Source organism: Haliaeetus albicilla, chromosome 14 (assembly GCF_947461875.1).
Source record: "Haliaeetus albicilla chromosome 14, bHalAlb1.1, whole genome shotgun sequence".
NCBI classification, from domain to species: domain Eukaryota; kingdom Metazoa; phylum Chordata; class Aves; order Accipitriformes; family Accipitridae; genus Haliaeetus; species Haliaeetus albicilla.
Window position 1 is genome coordinate 14956422 of NC_091496.1, and position 22244 is coordinate 14978665.

Here is a 22244-nt window from a genome sequence, read left to right on the forward strand (position 1 = left end):
GCAGCTCTGCTACTCTCACAGGCAATGCTGTTCCCAGTGAGCAAGATTATTTCATTAGCAAGCAAAAGGCAGTGAAAAAGCTTAGGCTCAAATGGAGATCCATAAAGCACAAGACCAAGATCCCAGGTGAATCCTGGTCCCAAATATTCCAAGTGGTCCTTCATAAAATCCAAGAGATGTGAAAAGATTGATGCATTTTATGTACACTCAAACCTCGGACATGGAAACCCTATGGACCCTAAATTAATTCAAAGAAAGGCCTGTTTTTATTGTCATTTTTTTAGTGGAGACATGATCTAGAATATCTGACACAGTAGTGGATACATAACACATGAAGAATCTCTTCTACTTTGCAAGCTAAGCAGTCTTCATGTGTGCTGTTTACTACCAAGCAGAGTGTTCTGGACTACTTGTGAGCAAGCCATTTTAGGAGAGTGGCAGCCATGTTGTGTATGCCCATTGAGATGAAGACCGTGACCATGACTTTGAAGCAGCAGGTCTTCTGTCACCAAGAGCTACACACAGGAGTGAAGAGCACATCTGCATCAGTCTCTGTGAGAATACTGGTCAGAAATCTCTGATTTGAAGGTCATGGGTACACACAGATGTACAAGATGTATTTGCACACAATTCCATCCAAATGAGGTCAAAATATTTTTTACCCTCTTTCAGTGCCAGTTCAGAGAACTAGCTCAGTGACGCAGTTGTAAGCAAGGGTTTTAAAAGTGTAACATCTCATCTTTGCTTTGATACTACCTTACCATACTTTGCATTCACATTAATTCACAACATTCATATTAGGCACACACTTCTGCAATATGTGCTTTATCATTCAGTAGAGAAAGTGAGACAAGAAAGCTCACCCAAAGTCAAAATCATGATCAGATAATCAGAATGAAGGACAGGATCTGTAATTATGTAACACGGCTCCCACTGCAAATCAGTGGCACCTTACCCATTTACAAATGTAGTATTTCTGACAGGTGAATATGATCAGAGCAATTACTTACCTAACCTGAACACAACCTCAAATTTAGGTCACTTAACATATAGCTACCCCTTAATTGACAAACTTCTTTTTCTTCAGTTTTAAAAAAGGACGAAATGAGAAATACTGTATGCAGTAAATACAGAGTCAGCTGGTAGGATACCACTTCACATGTGCTTGGTACTGTCACACTGGGCCAAGTATGGAAGGATGGAAACTCGCCAAGAAAAAAATTCATGGCAATACTGCTGGACCATTCATTTTGCATAGTACTACTCCCAAAAATGTACTTAATGACTTTGGACTTGTACAAGCAAAGCAACATGACAAAGAAGTCACCTTGCTCTCCTTTGAGAGCCTTGGACAACATGGCTAACAGGGTATCTGAGCTGTATTTTGGCTGAAAGTAAACAACGCCTCCACCTCCTGCTCCAGCAGACAACCCTTTTGAAAACAGAAGCACCAGGAAACATTACAGAATAAAGTGAATTAAATGAGAAACAAGAGCAAGGTAACCTAGAAGGCCATTTTCTGAACCACACCTAGGTACAACAAGGAATCCAAACCTGAGAAAGCAAGTGGGACTACAATGGCCTTAAAACACTTCAGTACTTTACAGTTCATGGCTGCTTTAGGGATTGGAGAGAATCAAACAATCATTTCAAAAGACAGCCTAAGTAAGTTAATTGGGAGTTTGCAGTTCCACATCAGCAACATTGCCCTGGCAGTTAATCTTTGTTACAGGTCCTCTGCAGAAAGAGCTGTTAAGGTCTTCAAGTCAATCCCTACCTCAGAGCTGTCTTCCATCCAATAGAGGATCAGCACTCACAGTGCTCTGACCCATTTTCCTCAACCACACTGGAATGAAAGCAGATCCTGAGGGGTTTTGAAACTATGAATTTTTGGGGTGAGCTTCAGAGACTGATCTCTATTTTTTTACACGACTATACAATAACAACACTGACATACAATTGTTGAATTCAGTTGTTGGAGGAGTATAAAATCTCTACAGCATTTTTTAAGGGCAAAAAACCAAAGTCGGTGGCAGAAGACAGAATTCCAGTGTTTCTGCCTCAAATGCTTTAATACCTTTAAAGCTTACATAACAAAAAAGCAGAAGTATAATTTTCTCATTAAAATACTGAAATTTCATCACTAATTGTGAATCTGAATTAAGACAGCCCTAGTGGCAGAGCTGCTTCAGGCCTTTTTTTTTCCTCTTGAGTTTGAGAAAGGACTCGCATGAAGAAAGCAGTAACACTTATATAACATGGAAAAGAATTAAAGTGTAAGGGGCTGGACGACCCCAATTATTCTAAGAATATTATATTCCCTACCTGTTGATATTGATATTAAGTACCCCACTTTCTTTAAACCCAATCACCGACAGACTTCAGCATTTTTTTGTGGCTTTAGCTACGCAACTGTATATAAAATTAGTAGGGTGTAGCTACACCCTTAAAGGAAGGTGAATATAGGGTATTCAATACCATAAAAAGGTATCAAGCTCAACTGAGGTTTACAAAATATCAGGTGAAAGGAACGAGAAGTCTCTATAGTAATTTTGTAGTTAGTTAAGAGAAGAATCATTCAATGAATTGGGGATCAAAACTGTGGAATATTTTCTACACTTTGTTTTCAATGTAATAGAAAAATTCTACATTTTGCCCCCAAATGAAAAAGTAAATTTGGAAATAGATGTTCTTTTCTGTGTACTAAAGCAAAAGCTAGTATTAAACTCTAGAGAAAACATACTTGCAATTTTACTTATGGGTTAGTTACTTCCAACACATGGCTTGCTGAGCTTATAATATCTGTAGGATTTTATGTTCCTTTCAATCCTCCTCCTCTCCCTCTGAGCTCTGCAATTCTTCTCATCACCCACGCCTCCAAACTGTGTCTAGTATTTGAGTCTTCTCCTCCTCCTCACACACTTATTCTTTTCAGACATTTATTTGTAAAATATAAAGATTTGAATAGGTTTTCTCTTTTAAAATAGACAGATATTTCTAAATGTATTTCTAAAACTATCTTTAATGAGATCATTGTAGCTTATTTGTCCTCAGAGAGTTATTACAGAATAAGTGTTTCAGAAAGTTGAATGATTAAGTTTTTACTTTTCTTATTCTTCAAAGATTTTTAAAAATCTATAATTTCAATTTTACTGTGTTAAAACTAATTCAACAGAATGTTACCACGTATTTTACTAATAAACTAACTCCTCCTCTTCAAAGTTTAGAACCTAAAGCTGTGATTTGCAAGCCTAATCTGATGTTTTCACTGCACTTGGCAAGAATTTGAAGTATTTGACTTTCTTGCTACTTTATGCAAGAAAAAGGAATGGAAACATAGCAAACAGTTGGATAGATTCTAAGATGGGAAGGAAACATCCAGTTGTACTATTTCAGTTAAGCTTTGTAATTTAAAATATACATATAATTCCCTCCAAACTTGCAAGTTTAAAATGCATCAAATGAAAATTAGAAATGTTCTCCAATATACTTCCTTTTGATTAAGAAAGCTTGAGAAATTGAAATAAAGGGAAAAAATCATCAGTAGTTATCTGATATGACATAATTTATGATAATGTATTTGTGTCAAAATGTCAGAACCATCCCCATCAGGTTTCCTCACTAAATAAACAATTGGGTTTAGGAGGTTTATTCTTGTAAAATACACATTGTATTGTTCTTACCATACATGCTGTACTCCAGATATCAGCAGGTGTACTGTAACCTGCTCCTATTAAAACCTCTATGGATCTATATTGTCTTGTCTGGATGTCTTCTGTGAAGTGTTTATGCTAAAATAGAAAGAACCACATTAATGGAAAAAACAAACAACAAAAAGGCCTGCTTTAAATATTGAAGGCTAAATAGCTAAAATGATGTTGCTCTACTTACCACCCAGCAGGCATTCCCCAGGTCAGCAATTTTAACTCTAATTTTATCTGCATTTCTTGGATCCAGTGGATTCACCAGTAAGTCAGCAGCACGAGTTTTTGCTAACACAAGCAAAATACAGAATAGTTAGTACTTTGAGCATACTGTTCATTATCTCTAAGCAGTTTTGACTTGACATTTTGTCTAGTTTTGTAATACATTGAAGACATCAAAATCATTTGCTGAATGTTACGAAAAATTAAAGCAACATAAATAGGATTTCTTACCTTGATTTCTAAGTATCCTTACACATTTCAAGTGCAAATTTTTTGTGTTCTTTAACTGCCAAATAACTACTATTAGAATATCCAGAGGAGCTTCTAAGCAAAAACAGTGCATATGTTTCCAAGAACAGATTCAGAAAGAAAATGTTAAAACTCAAACTCCAAGAACTCCACATGAAAGACATGTTCTTGGAACAGTTTCACTGACAAAATAAATTCTGCACTCCCATTCTTGGCTAAGGTAAATAAGATTTGGCTGGATTTTTTTCTTTTCTTTTTTTTTTACCTGTCCAAAGGGGAAAAGACTCACCAAAACCTGGCTAATTTGAGAGCCTAGGGGACTGTCACCCATTTCACAGATAATTCAGTGTTGAATCAAAGTTCACTGAAGGTCCTATTTGCATTGAGTATGATCTGGACTAAAAAGGCAGAACTTTAATCTAATTAATCCTGCAATCTTTAAAGGCTCTTGGGACACTGATAACCCTAACATATGACAGTGGAGGACTGCTGCTTTTCTTTGTTTGGACATACCACCTGCTAGCTCCTAAACTGCACTGGAAAGAAAGCAGATTGACTTGAATGTGGAAGACAGAACCCAGTATCACAAATCACATAGCAGCAGAGGATTGATCTCAGTTTCCTTGTCCCAAAGCTAAGACGACTAAATTGGAAACTGATGGTTAGAAAGAGGTACTAGATCCAAAAGGCACCCAGGACTCCAATGGGGATATAATGATCTGTTAAACTGGTGCAGAGAATTGGAAGAGGAAAATACACCAGACATGGGACAAGGATGTCTAATGGTGAGTTAGGAGTGACTGAAATCAGATTAAGATCTTCAACTGCTGGGACAGCAAGCCTGAAGAGACCATCAAGGCACTGAAATACTGGCTAACCAGAAAAGAAAGTAGCAAGATCCACCAGGGGAGAGAAGTAAAGAAAAGACAGGACTGAACAGCAGAAGACAGGAAGGGCAGTGACCTCAACAAAACAGTCCTCTAAAAAAGCTGGAATGGAGTCCAAGACTCAAGTTTTAAAAAACCACCAATATAACAGGCAAGTGCCTAAACTTTTGTGTTTTTCTCAGGAACTCATGAAGTTTATGTCTCGTATTTTCCTAGAGATGAATATGAGACCTTGGATTCTGAATCTGAGAAACACAGATCATTCACAACTGAAAGTGAAGTCAAAAGGAGCTTACTTTTTAGTAAGTACTCTCAAATAAGTATCCAAAGGAGCTCAACCTCAGCATAAAATTAGTAAGCATTTCTGATTTTCACTTTTGTGTGTCCTAGTTCCATAAAACTGAGAAATATCACCTCCTCTTCTCACAGTCTCAGCATGATAGTATACTTAGTAAACATTCAAACACTAGAATGAGGAGGAGAGTCATGAGGAAATTAATAGATCTATCTTAAGGGCATTTGGTCATGCAGTTAAAACTTTGTAAGACAAAAACTTAATAGCTGCTCATCCACTGAACACAAACTGGTCTGTGCACTGAATGAGGCAAGTATCCTGAAAAAATAAGATGAGACCATGTTACTTAATGATGTATAGCAATGCCTAGACAGAAAGGAACAAATAAAGCCTACTTCTACAGAAAAGGGCACTAAAGTTATACTGAGAAAGTAGCACCATTTAAAAATATTGACTAACCTGCATCTGTTGTATCTTTCTTCTTTCTAAATACCTTAATCTGTTTTATTACTGCTTAACCCAACATTATTATTGATGCCATTAATATTAATGATGTTCAGCTTTTCCTCTTTCTGCAGAAGTGAGCTGTGACTGAATTTACTATCTGCCTTTACTCTCTGGAGGCATGAGGATTTTACGCATCACCCCAGGAAACCAGGAGTAGAGGCTTCCTGCCTATATACTGCCAGCAACACAAAGGAAGAGGCTACCAGGCATCTAGGAACCTCCTACACATTGCTTCAGGGACTACAGAGTGTAAGGAGATGGACTGGAAGACTTACTTGCCTGGATCTTGACATCTTCCAGAAATACAGCTCTACTCTGCTGTATTTTATTTCACATTTCTTGCCTGCCTGCAGATCACCTTACCTGTCAGACTCTGTAACTGTGTGAATTGCTCTTCTAAAGTCTTAAACCAAGAAATACACTCGACCATATTTTTCGATACATCTCTATGTAAATTTAGTAACTTCATCTGCGACAATGTTGATGTAGGCTTGGTGATCTTCTCCCTAAGCTACCTCATTTTCTTCTATCCGCTTACAGATTTAGTCTCTCAGTATTTTCTTTAATAAAGCTGAAACCCATATATTTATCATTTAGCCACTGGCACTATAAATAAAACCTATGTGTACTACCCTGGAGCTATTTAATTCAATGGCAAAACTCCAGCTCTTTGCAATGACACCAAGATTTCACTTTCCATATCTTCAAAAATCACGATTTACAGGCTAAAGTTTTGGATCTGAGCAGTTCTAGTGGCCAGAATTTAAATGTCCAAAACCATGCTGAATACAGAAAAAACATAATGAGTTGAGGGTTGGCAACATGCCTTACAAAGACTTCATCTTGTTGAGTTTTAATAAAAGGTTGAGAGGAACCGTTTGAAACAGAAAAGAACCGTTAATGAATGAAAACAGCATATTACAGAATTTTTTAAGGACTGAGAAAAGATATAACAAGAAGTAATAGCTAGAAGCTGCAGCCAGACAAATCCAAAATTGCGACATTCTTCTGAAACAATTCTGAGTACTGACCAGTGGAACACACTTCAACCACACTAGATTATTTTATCATTTCATTTGTCCAAATCAAGAGCAGGTATCTTTTTGGAGAATATGTTTTAAGCCAAAGAAAAGTTACTGGGCTTAATAGATGGTGTATTACTGGCTTGTTATAAAAGGAAGTCAGGTTACATGATCTCATAATCACCTTCTGCCCTTAAACTATGGGAATAACGCTTACTTGCAACTACAACCTTCCTTTTCTCTTTCCTGTATAGACTGACCTGTCAATGTCAATATTTCATCTACAATAACTTATCTAATACCCTTAAAAACAAAGTTCTACAGCAGAAAAAAAAAAATCGTAGTTCTGCTTTCCTCTTAAATTTTAAAGATGGTAAATTTGTTTGAATTTAACAAGAATACCTTTGCATTGCGTTCCAAGCTCCATCTATCAAACTCACAGTTTCGAATGCAAGAAAAATCACCTAATTTACTTAAAGTAAGCTCAGCTAAGCTACTGCCTTTAATTTGACTACTACAATTTTTTCTTAACCTAACTACTGCTTTTCTATTCCACTTACTTGCCTCTTTTTTTTTTTACACTCATGCTACAAGAAAAAAGTCTTCCATCAACTCAAATCAAAAGTGGTTTCCCCCCCTCCCATTTCTAAAAGCCATTCAAAACTAATACATTTGCTTTTCCTTGAAACCTGGTCCTAGGAGGTCAAAATTCACCAAGATGCTTTGGGACCAAGCTAACTTAAAGGCCTCCCCTTCATTTCTAGATATCTGCTCTGCCTTTTGCCAAAAGTCTTCTAACATGAAATACTAAATTTAAAATAATAATTGAGATTTTTTCATTCACACGATGTATGATTCAATGAGCAAAATGTTCAGTGTAGATGAAACCAAGAAGATGAAATCAGCAATGGAAAAAGGGTTCCCATTAGTGGGCTGCAGCTGTAACCTAACCCTAGCTATGGTTAATCTGACCCCATATCCCACTTCCCTCCCCAAGTCTGGGCGGTACCTAGGGAAGAGAGCATTTGGGGGCAGTCTGCACAAATTTCTCTGACTGCAGAGGATGGCACATAGGCACCATCTTTTCAGTGGGCACTCTTCAGACTCAAGCATGAAGGAGGCCAGGACATTAGTAGGTTTGGCACCAACCCAGAAACTAAACACATTTAAAACACTTCATCTGTAGGTAGAAAGACGTCAACATCACTAAGAAGTGCTAGACCTTATGTTCAAAGTCAGGGAAATAGTGTGATACAGTTCTTTTCTGTTATAGAAAGGTCCTTTTATGTTACTGAAAGAATTGTGTGACAGCCTACCCATAAGGCTTTGTACTGAATTTTCACCAAAAATACCCCAAACAAGTAAAAAGTATTATCTGCATACATGTGTCACTGAACACAGATAAAACATACATAAGGTTTATCCCCACTATTCATTCTACGTAAGACATTCCCTACAGCTCCAAGAGACTTCAAGCACGGCATATGCCACTAGGAAGAATACTTACTTTTTGGCAAATCCCCAGTGCTTGAAGCTGAAACTGTTCTGCTCCTGTCATGAGATGGGCTGCTCTCCTCTCTTTCGGTTACAGTTGATCCTTCAGAAACAGCAGAACCACAAGCTACAGACTCTAGAGCCCCAGAGAACACTGAAGCTGAAAATTCAGAGAACTGTGACTCAGGAATTTTATGACGTCCATTTGGCAATTCACCATTAAACTGTTCATAGGAGCTGCTATAAGAGTAATCGCTTTTTGCATTTGGCTCATCAAGATTATACTCCTCTGGATTTGGACATTCTTCCTCTTCCTCATCTTCATCTTCAATCTGTTGTTCCAATAGGAATGGGCCGTTCACAATATGGCCATTTGTTTTGGGGGATTCTATCCACTTAGGGTCTGTAGGGTCAGTGTTGACAAGTTCCTGCTCAACATCGTCATCTTTTTCAGTGTTTTCTTTCTCTGTGTCTTCTTTTTCGTCCTGATCTTCTGCTTCACCTGAAAAATTTCAATGAGCAACACATTAGATCATAAATCAATACAGCATTTTGAAATTAGGCATTAATGATGTTTAACTCTTCAGTAACTACTTGACTTCTGACATAGCACACACTGAGATCACTGCAAAACACCTTAAAATCTAAATTAAAGGCGGAAGAAAGAACTAATAAGGCTGCTGAAAAAAATAAACAATAGGAAGTGGTTCAGGAGGGAACAATTCAGAAGAGAAGAATGTTATGAAGGGACGATACATGAGGTCTTGAAAGCAAGCTTTACAGATCTGTAACTCAATCTGTGTCAAACAGTGAGTCGTCATAGAAGTAGGAAAATTCACAGTAAGAGCAGAACAAAACTAAACCAAATCAAAAGACAGTTACATTTTTATCAGAATTGGAAACAGTTGACAAGAAGACCAGGGAAGCCAGAATGGAGCTGGACCATAACAATTATGCTCCAAATCACCAGGACTAAACAAGAATTTTAACAAGACATCTTAAAAATTTTAGTGAAGAAGCTGCAATCGTTATTATCTGATAGACCATTACAACAAATATTGTAAGAAAAGGGGAAAGCAACGATGACTCTAACTACGTTAATGTTACAGAATAGAAATTAATCTTATTTTTCTTCTATTTCACCAAGATACTCAGTTACGGCACATAATGTGGTATGACAACTGACTGTTCTGTTGAATTTTCTGTGTGCTCTTTTATGGGATTTGATAGCTAGATTGCTATTGATGTTCTTCACTTCTGTAGTGGGTCTGACTTTACTTTTCCTTTTTAGACTTTATAGTTATGATTTTACCTACAGGAGAAAATGAAACTTAATGATCTAGAACAGTTTGGAGATTTTGTTCATTGCACAAGATGCAACGCTGCAGTTACTTTCTCCTCTGAAACAGTAAATTCAGGGTCAATAAAAGCAGGTAATACTAACCATCATCATTTCCAGGTTCTTCATCTACTATCTCTTCTATATCAGCTGTTTTTAGTTTCACCTCTGGGTGGTACTCATCTTCTTGTTCATTTGATGGTACAGCTGAGGTTACATTTTCTTCTATTTTTTTCCTTTCAGCTTCTCGCTCTAGTTCTTCTATTTCCTGCAGGCGTTTTTCTAACAGCTCAGCTTGTCTCTTCTGTTTTTTCTTCAGTTTCTTCTTTTTGTTTTTGGATATTTTTCCAACCTGAAATATTAATACAAACAAAAGGAAACAAAAAACCCCTGAACAATTATTCTCAAGGCATCTCACAGCAAATTCACTTACAGTATGTTTACTTTTTATTTGAAAATACTGGATGACAATTAAAATAGCAAATATATTGCTTTTTCCATTTTACTTCACATCAAGAATGGTGCAGGGTTATATGAAGTAAAAAAGTAATCAAAATTTTATATGGTTATACATGTTTTTACATGGTTGTCCATCAGATACAAGAGCAAAATACATCTAAGATGCCACAGTGAAATTCCTATGATCCTATAATCTCAACTAGGCAAAATAAACTTCAATCTAGGTTAACAGATTATATTGTATGTAGAAGATAGTCTGCTATCATATCTAGCTATTTACATGTAAATTTTATATATTATTTCTCTCTCTGTACAGTGCAGGTAATGACCTGCAAAAGAATGCTGAGAAAAATGATACAAGAAAGCCAAAGAGATCGAAAACAGTAAAGAATTTTAAATAAATCCTATGTTGTTCAGCTATTTCCCAGTGAAAGGAAGGCATTTTTATTATACACTTCTGGCCCAAAACATATGAATCACAAACAACAGATGGCCATTACAGAAAGTTTCATATTTTATATAACATAAGGATTGAAAAACTCAGGTACAATAACAAGGAAAAGAAAAATTAACACATCTGAGCTAGGATTGAAACACTTTCTTATATTTTAACTGAATTCTGACTTCTATTTTTACTATTTGATAAATGAAATCTATCCAGTTTTCATTCATTGTTTAGATATCCCAGTAAGAAATCCTCATATAATTCAAAAATAAAGTACAAGGAACAAAGGTAAATGTTATTTTCTCAAAGGCTTATCTGGAAATCCTGTTATCTTCAAAAGAAGCTATGGTACAGTCAAAACAAGACAGTTAATTTGACAATCCTATTGATTTTCATCCATGTTGTATGCCCACTGAAATTATATACGTTCTGTACACACAGACATAGAAAGCAGGTTTGACCTTAGATATTTCTAAGCAGTGGTATTATCAGTGGTTATTTGTTGTATGTATACGGCAAAAAGATCTTTCAAACCTCCTAAAAAACCCTCACCTTTAAGGCCTTGATGATTAAGGCCTTAAAGTCCTTAAGCTATCTGCAATGCGTGATATTTAGTGCAGGCACCCATTTTTGTCAGGATTTGAACAGAATGGATTATTCCTCAAGAGATGAAAATAGCAATACTTAACTTTCTTTGACTTCGCTATAGAATTGTAAGTCTATGAGAGTTTCCATCAGAGAAATACTGTGCTTAAAAGTGGTAAGGCCAAAGACATTAAAAGTGTTCTTTGAAAGAGAAAAGCTTTATTCAAAGGAAGCTTTTGAAAAGGGTAGACTACCAACAGTCTGATAGCTACTAATACCTACAGAAACACAGAAAATAAGATAGTTAACTTGAATTATATAACAATACTTACAGGCTTTTGTTGTGGAGCTGTACTCACTAAAAAGAAAAAAATAAAATTTTAAAGATATATTTTTACAAAAACAACTCCATAAAAGCAGAAAGTAGTAGAAATCATGTAAAAATATTCTTAACTAAATATAAGGCAGTGAATTTTTTTTTAGCTGGATTTTTTACTCTTTACAAGTACCTGCTGCTGTCTCCATTATAGCATATGGAATTGGAAGGAGCTAGCATCAATATCTGTTTACTCTATTGTGGTTGGTGGAGAGTTAATGAAAGTCAGAAAGGAAAGTCTGAATCAGTGAAGAGTGAAGCTGTCACAGATTAAGTGTATGTAGTTAGCTGACTGAGCAGGTATAGACATATTCTAAATAGTTCAGGGAATAACAACAGAGACAACTACTGTGTTGCACTCAACAGAAAAGTCAAACGTGCATGTAGTGGTTTGACTGCTAGGACTGGAGGCATGAAGAAGTGCCTATGGCAAAAAGCACACCACCACAAAAAAAGCATCTCCAGCATGGACCTCTTCCTTAAGCATCTCTCAGAAGGATACCATCGATGACTAGGTCTGATGAGATTACAAACTAACTGTGATAACGCACAGAACAGCAATACAAGCCACACACCCACCCCACCTCCCAAAATAATCAAAACCAATAGAAATAACCAAATATGGGAGACAGAGGCAAAGTAGAAGTGAAAAAGAGGAACTCAACGGGGGAAGAGAACCTCTCATGACCTTCTTCAGACATACAGGCATATGGCAATTAACAAATGCAAAATAAAAAACAGAACAGAGACAGTTGAGAATTCAGAGCTCTTTTATAGCTTCAGCTCCTGCTGGTAAGGTCAGGGATGAAACTGCTTGTATGCCCCTGAAAGGGCAACGTTTTCAAAAAGATTCTTAAACTTGAGTACCATCGCTGCTCTAAAAAGGGTAATTATGCAGAACCTGTTCTTGAAATGCTGTAAAGAAAACACATCTTCAGCGTCTGTGTGGAAAGCCATGGATTTAATTACAATTTGTTAAGAACAAAGTGTGGTAAGAACTCCATCCATATATTCCTTAAAGTAATATTTATTTTAATGTCAGGAAGCAATATAAAGGCTGCATGAACAAAATCAAGTTACTTCCCACACAAACAACATACAGTCTTTAGCTATGTGATTACATATTATGTAAAGTTCAATACAATATATTCACAGTTTATAAGATTTTGCATCTTAACTTATATAATACTGTGAAATATTTATGGATTTTGACCACAGTATTTGCCCCTGATATAGCAGGTATTTTTACTATACCTCAGAGATTGTAATCTGTGATATATTTTCTGACAATATTACAAAGGTATTTAAACATTATTTCTCTACTGCCTGTAGCTGATGTGCTCAACTGGCAAATAAATAGCAACCATGGTACTAAAGATCACTGGAAAAGCGACACTTCCTCTTTGCTTGTCTTTACTGATTGCTGTGAATTTCCTTTACCTTGCTTTCTCCTAGCTGAACATAATGTACAGTTCCTATCTAAACTCTTGGCAATTTTAACATAAAACATTTCACATACAGTGCTAGGTAGAAGGGCTTATCACAAATTCAGTTAGGTACATAAATTCCATTTTCAAGCGTGAAAAACTATGCACTCTAAGACTTTTCATTGCATCCTGAGAATAAGTTATGACTGACAAGAGAGCAGATAATTTCACAAGGATGCTGATTAACTTGTAATAGAACTAGACATATAATTTAGGTAAGTTTATTAATCATTGTCAATTCTAGAGATGCAAGGCCCCAGTGCAGCTAAAACCCAGCCGTTAAAGCTTGTGGGGTGGGAGAAGAGTAAGTTTATACCATGAATCTTTTTCTGCCTCTGGGGACCCCAAAAATTTGAATGTGCAAAACTGAGAAGAAAGCATTTCCCTGATAGTTTCCAGAGCATAAGGATTAACTAGAACATGCATTTTTCACACACAGTTATTTAAAATGATCATTTTCATTAAACAAAATATTGTTAGCATTAATACACTGATGGAACTTTACTACATTGCATTTAAATGTAGTATCATACCTGCTGAGCCAGAGGGGGGAGGAGCACCAGCCTTCTGCCACTCAGTAGCTTCAGCAGCCATTCTACGAACATAGGCATCATCCACGCACATCAATATGTTTTCTGGCTTTATATCCGTATGAATGATCTTGCACTTGCTGTGTAGATAATCTAGACCTTGAAGTACCTAATTACAAAAGGATTTTTTAAGAGTTTATTTTAATTACCCAGACCAAGATAAAAGTATTTATTAGTAGTACAGAGATGTTCAACCAACTCTCTGCAGTCCATATGTGGCCTGACAGGGTAATTTAATTAGCTCATAAATCCAGTTATTGAGACTTTGATGAGTAAGACGATGGCTGGCTGAACTGTCTTGATGACAGCACCCTACTCTCTAGACTTCCATTTCCCAAGTGCTCTTTAGTTGATCTGCACATGTGTAAAAAACCTTGATACACCTTCCTTTGAAAAAGGAATTTGGCTGCTCGGTCAGAAAGACTAATCCTTACTGGTTGATTGTTTAAAAGACAGTTATTTGAAAAAACCCACTGCAAGTACTACATACTGTAACTGAAGTTTTGTGGTTTGTGAATAATCATCTTACAATTGAGTAGAAAAAAAAGCAAAAAGGGGAATGAGTTGTTGAGAATGCTAACTATAGTTTTCCTTAGAATACCAATAGTAATTCAGCTTTTAATGTGACTAAGATGTCACATAACGATATGTCTACCTTTGTCACATGTATTTTTCCACTAGTCTTTCACACTCTCTGTAGGCTAAATTCTGCTAGCTCCTATCAAACCTGTATATCCTAAGTCTTAAAAATGCATTCTGGAATAAGAATTAAACCATGATTTTTACACAATGAAAAAATTTCTCTAATTCTGACTGGAACAGAAATACAATAGTTTGTGTGATTTTACAAGTATTTCACGTAAGACCTGGGTATGATAAACTGTGGGAGTCAATTATTGCAATTATTCAATACAGAATAATGTAACAGTGTAAACCAAGCTATTGCTATGATAATCGACAAAAAAGCAGAAACCTAGCTGACCCCACTTAAAAAAAACTTCTTTCACTTTTTTTCTACAGCAGCAAACAGACCTCCAGACTCATGAGCTCCAGCTACAAGAACATCCTGCCATTCTAGGTACTTTATAAATGAATTAGCAAGCTCCTTGCTCTCAGGATCGTTTAAGACACAACTAGCTAGGATGAACTTTAAAAGCAAAACATGTTGGTTCAAAAAAACAGTAATAGACTACAAAGACATTTATTTAGTCTACCACCCAGTCCTTAGCTAGTACCAGAGCTGGCACATCCATCCAGCACACAAGGCAGCTCAAGAGAAGAAAAGCAGCAGCATGCGTATGATATTTACGCTCAGGCTAATGTATCCTAGAAATACCTCAAGTGCAAGGCTCTTCTTTCTCCAGTTCGGGAGCTAGACTAGAACAGCAACTGCCTGAAAAGCTTTCTTTATATGCCTATATAAAAACTGTATGTTCACTTGAGCAGGACTCACGTGTCAGTGCCAATGGTACACCTAAAAACTGATGCATTCTTGATAATCTGGATTTCTTCCCCTGCAGATCCAAAATATGCTTGACTACTTGCCAGAGCAACTGAAAGAACATACGGTATGTCTCGAAGTAAGAAATGTTGAAGAAAGATTGGTTTATACTGGGAAGGTAGTTAGTGGTTAAGTGACTTCAAATTTGAAGAGAGGCATTAAAAGCAATAGCAACATGAAGATGGATTATAAAAGTCTCTTCCCTCCCCCACTACACTACAGACTATCTTACAAATCACCACTGAATGTCTGTAATTCTGAGACCAAGAAAAAAAAAAGATTCCAGAGTACACTGAAAGCCATAAACATTCAGAAGAAAAAATACCTGTTCCACTGCGATATGTAGAAGTGGAATTCATGTGAAACTAGATTTTATTATCTCCCACTTTTAAAAGGACAGCCTTTCCCCCTCTTAAGTAACAGTGTTAGGGTGACAGCTCTGTCTTTAACTTGGCTTAAGAGTCCTTTTTGGGGGAAGAAAAAAAAAGAAAACAAAATATTTTTTAGAATCCCAATCAGTTCCATGACTTACCATAAGGATCATTCTGCTAGAATTTTATAATTAGAAAGAATGTTCTTAGCTCTCTTAAAATGTGGATCAGACTTCTTCACCCTAAAAACTGGAAGCACATTTGTACTACTAAACCAGTACGGAAACATGTACTACATGGACATGCTTTGCACTGTATCTGAGATGATGGGGAACAGGGAAAACACTCCCAGTTTTTATTTATTTGTCTACTGGAAAAGGAAAAAAGAGGAAATGGGTAACATCTTGTGAGTCTGAAAAATTACGACAGACCCTGTTGCTACAATCAAAAATGTAAATTAGAAGGCTGTATTTTTTCCCTTGTAAAGGTCACATGGTTAGGTTCACATAAGTAAGCCCATAATTTGCAGTTTCTAATTAATATTAACTTCTTTTTCTTTTTTTTTCATACAAGGAGCCACACCATATTGACCCATTAAACAGATTATTTACTATACTGTCGATCAAGGCAAAAGTGAAAATTTTCATTGATCAAACACACAATGCTCATTTCAGCATCAGTTTCAGAACATGATCCTCTCAAAAGGGACTGATGCTATATATTTTACAACCCAAAGTAAGGATTCCAAAAGTAAATAAATGGGACAGTTTGAATTATCTCCACTGCAAAAAAGGAACTACAGCAACTGGCCTTTTTTTCAATTCTGCAAGGTCTTCTCTTGCATGACAGTTCATCTAACTCTACCCCAGGAGAAAAAACCTGCTTGAAACTGAACTGAAATTTCTTATTAAGAAGCTCAACTCTCAGCTGCATTTTAAAATAAACCTAGTTTTGTCCCAATGTCCAAAAGTACTCAAAAATGGAAATAATAGTCCAAATCATAGCATTAAAAATTCCTTTTCAATTGTAGCATGGAATTTAGTACTTTCTGAAACAAAATGGTTTGCTGTATAGTAACACCAGTGCAATAATTGAATTGTTTCATATTCAAGTTTTATAAATAAGTTTTTGGAGCACGTGTAGCACAAGTTTTGTCTGAGTAGAAAAAAGAATAAGGATCTGCGTTATCTTTAATGAGATGAACAACCTGGAAGTCTTAACAGTCAATGCCACTCTCCCTAGTCCAAACAGTTCATTCCAACCTCACAAAAATTAAACCTTTTTAATCTTTCAGGATTAACCCATTCCTCTTTTTTCAGGTATCAAGTGTTTGAATTACTTGGAATTTTTACCTTTGCTTACATGCAAAGAGTAATTTAGGTTGGAAGATTGTGTGATGCAAACCTTCCCCGCCTAAGTCACACCGGCTTCAAAGTTGTATCTTGCCTCAAAATCAGACCAGCCTGCTCAGAGCCTTTATCCAGTTCATTTCTGACTATTTCCTAAGATGCAGACTGCATAACACTGTGTAACACTGTAGATAAACTGTTCCGGTGCCTGACCACCCTCATTACAAAGAATTTCTTCCTAATATGTAACTAGAATGTCTCTTTTTGTAACTCTGCTTCTTGTCCTATCTCTGTGTATTGACAAGAGAAGTCTGGCTCCATTTTCTGTATCTGTCCTGAAGGGATCAAAAGTTTCCTCCTTTATTAGCCTTTTCTTCTTAAAATTGAACAAACCAGTTCTTCCAAGACCTCTCATACATCATATGCTGCAGCTCCCCAACACTCTTCGTGGCCTTTCACTGGACTCAGTTCAGTAAGCCAATGTCTTGCACTTGGAGCCCAAAACTGTAGAGTGTCCTGGTACTAAAACAGAGCCCTCATTCTGCTGCCTACACTCTTGCTAATGTGGCCTACTACACAGTTAGCTTTCATTATCACAGGAGCCCACCACTGACTCACATTCAGCTTGTCTACCAGGACCTCCCATGCCAAGCCTGCCATCAGTCTCTATATTTTCAACTAGTTCTTACTTATTCATAACCAGTCCAGCAAGGTGCATCTCCAACTTGTCTCCTTGCTGAGACACAGCTCACCCCATGGTGAGAAACTGTCCTCAACACACTCCAGAAATTTCCTTGACTGCATGTGCCCCACCAGAGCAGGTAGTAAGGTGGTTAAAAGGCTCCGTAAGAACCAGATTATTCCAGCTTTCTAAAGAAGGTGCTTCTCATCTACTTCTGAAATTGGCAGCCTGTAGCAGATACATACCATGATGTCACCCTTGTTGGTCTTCCCTCTCACCCTGACCCATTCTACGGCAAAGATTCAAATATTTAAGCTCAACTTCTCTTCCCTGGCCACCCTAAGTGCCTTTATCAGGCTACTGCTGCTCTCCAGGGATCTAAGCTATCACACCACACCTTTGTGCTCACAATGAGGTCATAGCTCTGCGACCACATATGGATTTCTAATCCTTGTCCTCTGTTCCCCATGCTGTATGCATTTATATATGCCACTTGAGTCAGGTCCCCCAGTCATGACGATCAGAGAAAGCACTGAGAGCCTCCCCCATAATTCTGTCCCTCAGGCTCCTGTCCTTGCTGACCCCAGTTCTCACTGGGTTGTGGTCATCCCTGAAGATCCCACCTGAAAATCCTCCTCTGCTAGGTTACAGGAGCCTGTTGGTAAAGATGCTGTGAAGATGGGTTCAGAAGTTCTCACCTTCCTTCCAAAACAGGGTTGTTTTCAGCTTGGATCCATTCAGTGGTCTGGCTTACAGCCCGTTTCTACAAACAGGCACTGTAACTGAGGTAAGAGTAAACTGCAGCAGGGAGCTCCTAAACCTGGCTTTGCTGCTAAACCCAGTGTATCAAGAAATTACATAGTAATTTCTCAGGTTTTGGCCAAACTCCAGGACAATGGTGCAACCAAAGTGAAAATGTTCCAAACAACAACAAAAAAGAATGTTTACTGAAAACAGTGGGTATTTACATGCACATATACCACAAACACACATATTCCCTTTTCTTAGCAGACAGCTCAGTTCAGCTGGAGCACTGCATTACTACAGCTCCTTATTTCTAGTATCTGACCCACTTAGTTGTATAGAAATTCATGGACCTAAAATTTCAACTGTGTACTAACAACTGCATTGATCAGGTTATTTAGCTAATTCTGATTAAAGAGCTGATAGGTTGATATTCACCAGTTGACATACAATAATAATTACAAAGAAAGTAACTACTTTAACAGATCACTTAATAAAATACAGGTAATGTTGATGAAAGGCAATACAAGTTATGTAAGTGCCAAAATACTTCATGTGTCATTTGTAGGTATTAACTGCACATAGATTCATAGTATATACAAAATCACAGAGAAAGAGAGAGACGATTTTTCCTTGCTGAGACACTATTTCTCCTTAAGATCACCTCCCAGCAATTTGTTTTTCATAGTATAGCAAAAGAACATATTTTGAAAGAACATGTCCCAGTGAAACGTTCAACTGTTTCATCTAGTTAACCCTCTGACTTTACAAAAACTTTAATACAGATAGACAATAATTTTTCAAAGAACAGTTTTTTCCTTTAGAACCTACTTTTCAGAGAGATACAATTTTTGTTCAGTTTTGTCTTGGTTCAACCCCAGCCAGCAACTAAGCACCATGCAGCCACTCACTCGCTTCCCCCCCACCCAGTGGGATGAGGGAGAGAATCAGGAAAAAAAGTACAACTCGTGGGTTGAGATAAGAACAGTTTAATAGAACGGAAAGGAAGAAAATAATCATGATTATAAAAATAATAAAAGAATTGGAATATACAGAACAAGTGATGCACTATGCAATTGCTCATCACTCGCTGACTGATGCCCAGTTAGTTCCCGAGCAGCAATCCATACCCCCAGGCCAACTCCCCCCAGTTCATACACTGGGCATGACATCACACGGTATGGAATACCCTTTTGGCCAGTTTGGATCAGCTGTCCTGGCTGTGTCCCCTCCCAACTTCTTGTGCCCCTCCAGCCTTCTTGCTGGCTGGGCATAAGAAGCTGAAAAATCCTTGACTTAGTCTAAACACTACTTAGCAACAACTGAAAACATCAGTGTGTCATCAACATTCTTCTCATACCAAATCCAAAATATAACACTATACCAGCTCCTAGAATGAAAATTTACTCCATCCCAGATGAAACCAGGACAATAATAATAATTATTATTATTATTCCCACTGTTCTGCTGTGCTGATGTTTTATCTTCCAGAAGATCTTATATTAAGAAGCATGACATGTCAACCAAAACTGCAACTGAATATTAATATCCTTACATCTATGAAAAAGACTCATTGCTTCAACTTTTTATTTTCTAAAGCAGCTCAGGAAACTCCCTTATCAGGGCAAACCAGTGATTTAAAAAAAAACAAACACCAAAACAAAACAAAAACCAAAAACAACCAAAAAACCCACACACAACACAACCCCGCCACCCCCACCCCAGCATGCAGAAATGCAGGCTATCCAGAAAGAAGCTTTTGCAAACCCCCCTGGAATTACCAATAACATTGTCTTAGATATTCATTAGTAAGAGTTCAGTTGAAATATCATCATTCTAATTTTCAAACTGTTAACAATGGTGGAAAAACCTTATTAAAACATTAAAAAATCTTACCTGTCGAATTATACTTTTTACACAACGAATGGGAAGGCCTTGATAATTGGACTTGATAATCCATTTTAGGAGATGATGTCCAAGTACTTCGAAGACCATACAGACATCTGGGATTTAATTAAGGATAATTTCCAAATAAACTTGTTGATGAGATCAACACAAATGTTTGTTTGCATACTGGCTAAAGCAATCATCATCCTGTTTAGAGGAAAAACAGTTCCCCCTAAAATGAGCAGAATGTGGTATATGCTTTGGTACTACATTTCAATTATATATAAACATATACAAGAACAGTGCCCAAACACAGAACAACTTAAAATAAAACATGTTAATTATGCAAATCTTGTCAGTTATTTCTACATGTTAACAATAGCATTAGGGTGAACAATGAAATAGGTATTTGTAAAAAAAAAAAACAACCAACCAAACAGACAAAAAACCTAATTAATTTTTGTTTTCTTTGAAACAGTTAAAAGTACTGATTTGACTTATTATCTCTAGTTTTTAATAAATTTTAAATTATATGAATAGAAGGTTTTAACAAGAGCCTGCAGAAACAGTGTTTTAGAAAGAGAACCATACTAAACATCTTTTTGATTAGGCTCAATTAAGAATCACTTGACAACAAAGACTAAAGTAGTAAGAGAATGGATCTCTTACCACCTACAGTTTTAACTGCAGAGAATAATGGCAATCACCAAAGAACTCAGGAACAAAGAAAATGTGGAACTTGGAAGGAACATGCATGAAACACAATGCCAAAAAGTTTAATTTGACCCAGCATCTACTATTGGCCACCAACAGAGGCCAACAGTAGATGATCAGGGAGGAGTATTAGGAAAAAACAAGATGTAGAACTTCCAGTGATTTGTGGTTCAAGGGCTTCCTAAATTAGAGATTCTACACTTAATACACCTGGGTAGGTTACCTTTCTATTGAGAAAATATTCAGATATTCAAGCTAATTTTAAGTTTTATCAGCCACAACATTCTAATAAGAAATTATACAATTTGACTATACTGAGTTAATCCTCAGACATGACCTGGGAATGACCTTAATGACCCTGGAAATTGGAAAGAATGTTAAAACCTTAACTATGTGATACAATAACCTTGCAAAGTTTAATGTAATACAAATAACAGAAAATGTATTAACTGACGGATACTGAAAGAAAATCTCAACGGATTAAATTAGACTGTATCTCAGAGACCAATCGTAGGGAACTGCACTGTTGGGGGAGAAATCTTACCTAACTTCTCCAAGTTCTTTTAACTAGAGTCTTGGCAATGACCTTAGAGTAACCCATCTTAACTTGTGTCAAAATGAGACTTACCTTGTCTATCAGTCTGTCATTTACATTCTTCTCCAGTACCTACATATATGCATAAAGCTAACTGAAGTTTTAAAATCTACATCACCTATGCTGGAGGAGTTAGACCAAAGCCAAAAGGTCTCAAGGCTGGTCAAAGCCAAAAGGTCTCAAGGCTGGTCAAAGCCAAAAGGTCTCAAGGCTGGTCAAAGCCAAAAGGTCTCAAGGCTGGTCAAAGCCAAAAGGTCTCAAGGCTGGTCAAAGCCAAAAGGTCTCAAGGCTGGTCAAAGCCAAAAGGTCTCAAGGCTGGTCAAAGCCAAAAGGTCTCAAGGCTGGTCAAAGCCAAAAGGTCTCAAGGCTGGTCAAAGCCAAAAGGTCTCAAGGCTGGTCAAAGCCAAAAGGTCTCAAGGCTGGTCAAAGCCAAAAGGTCTCAAGGCTGGTCAAAGCCAAAAGGTCTCAAGGCTGGTCAAAGCCAAAAGGTCTCAAGGCTGGTCAAAGCCAAAAGGTCTCAAGGCTGGTCAAAGCCAAAAGGTCTCAAGGCTGGTCAAAGCCAAAAGGTCTCAAGGCTGGTCAAAGCCAAAAGGTCTCAAGGCTGGTCAAAGCCAAAAGGTCTCAAGGCTGGTCAAAGCATATTGTGACATTTTGTAACATTTTCATTGCTACTACTTGTTCATCTCACTTCATGTTCCTTAATTCCTGTATTAGAGGAGACAGTGAATAGTCATTTCCCA

The 22244-nt window shown here is 37.1% G+C and overlaps 1 protein-coding gene across 7 annotated transcripts in view; it reads right to left on the reverse strand.

The window, feature by feature from the left end:
• Positions 1-22244, reverse strand: part of SRPK2 (SRSF protein kinase 2) — a 152460-nt gene that overhangs the window by 16224 nt on the left and 113992 nt on the right. For all 7 annotated transcript variants that reach the window (XM_069801805.1, XM_069801806.1, XM_069801802.1 and 4 more), the window contains 7 exons: positions 20205-20311; positions 13605-13770; positions 11541-11566; positions 9825-10071; positions 8394-8882; positions 3892-3992; positions 3684-3791 (listed from right to left, as the gene is read on the reverse strand). In XM_069801805.1, the coding sequence (XP_069657906.1) occupies positions 3684-3791; positions 3892-3992; positions 8394-8882; positions 9825-10071; positions 11541-11566; positions 13605-13770; positions 20205-20311 (1244 nt within the window). The remainder of the gene's footprint in view (positions 1-3683; positions 3792-3891; positions 3993-8393; positions 8883-9824; positions 10072-11540; positions 11567-13604; positions 13771-20204; positions 20312-22244) is intronic.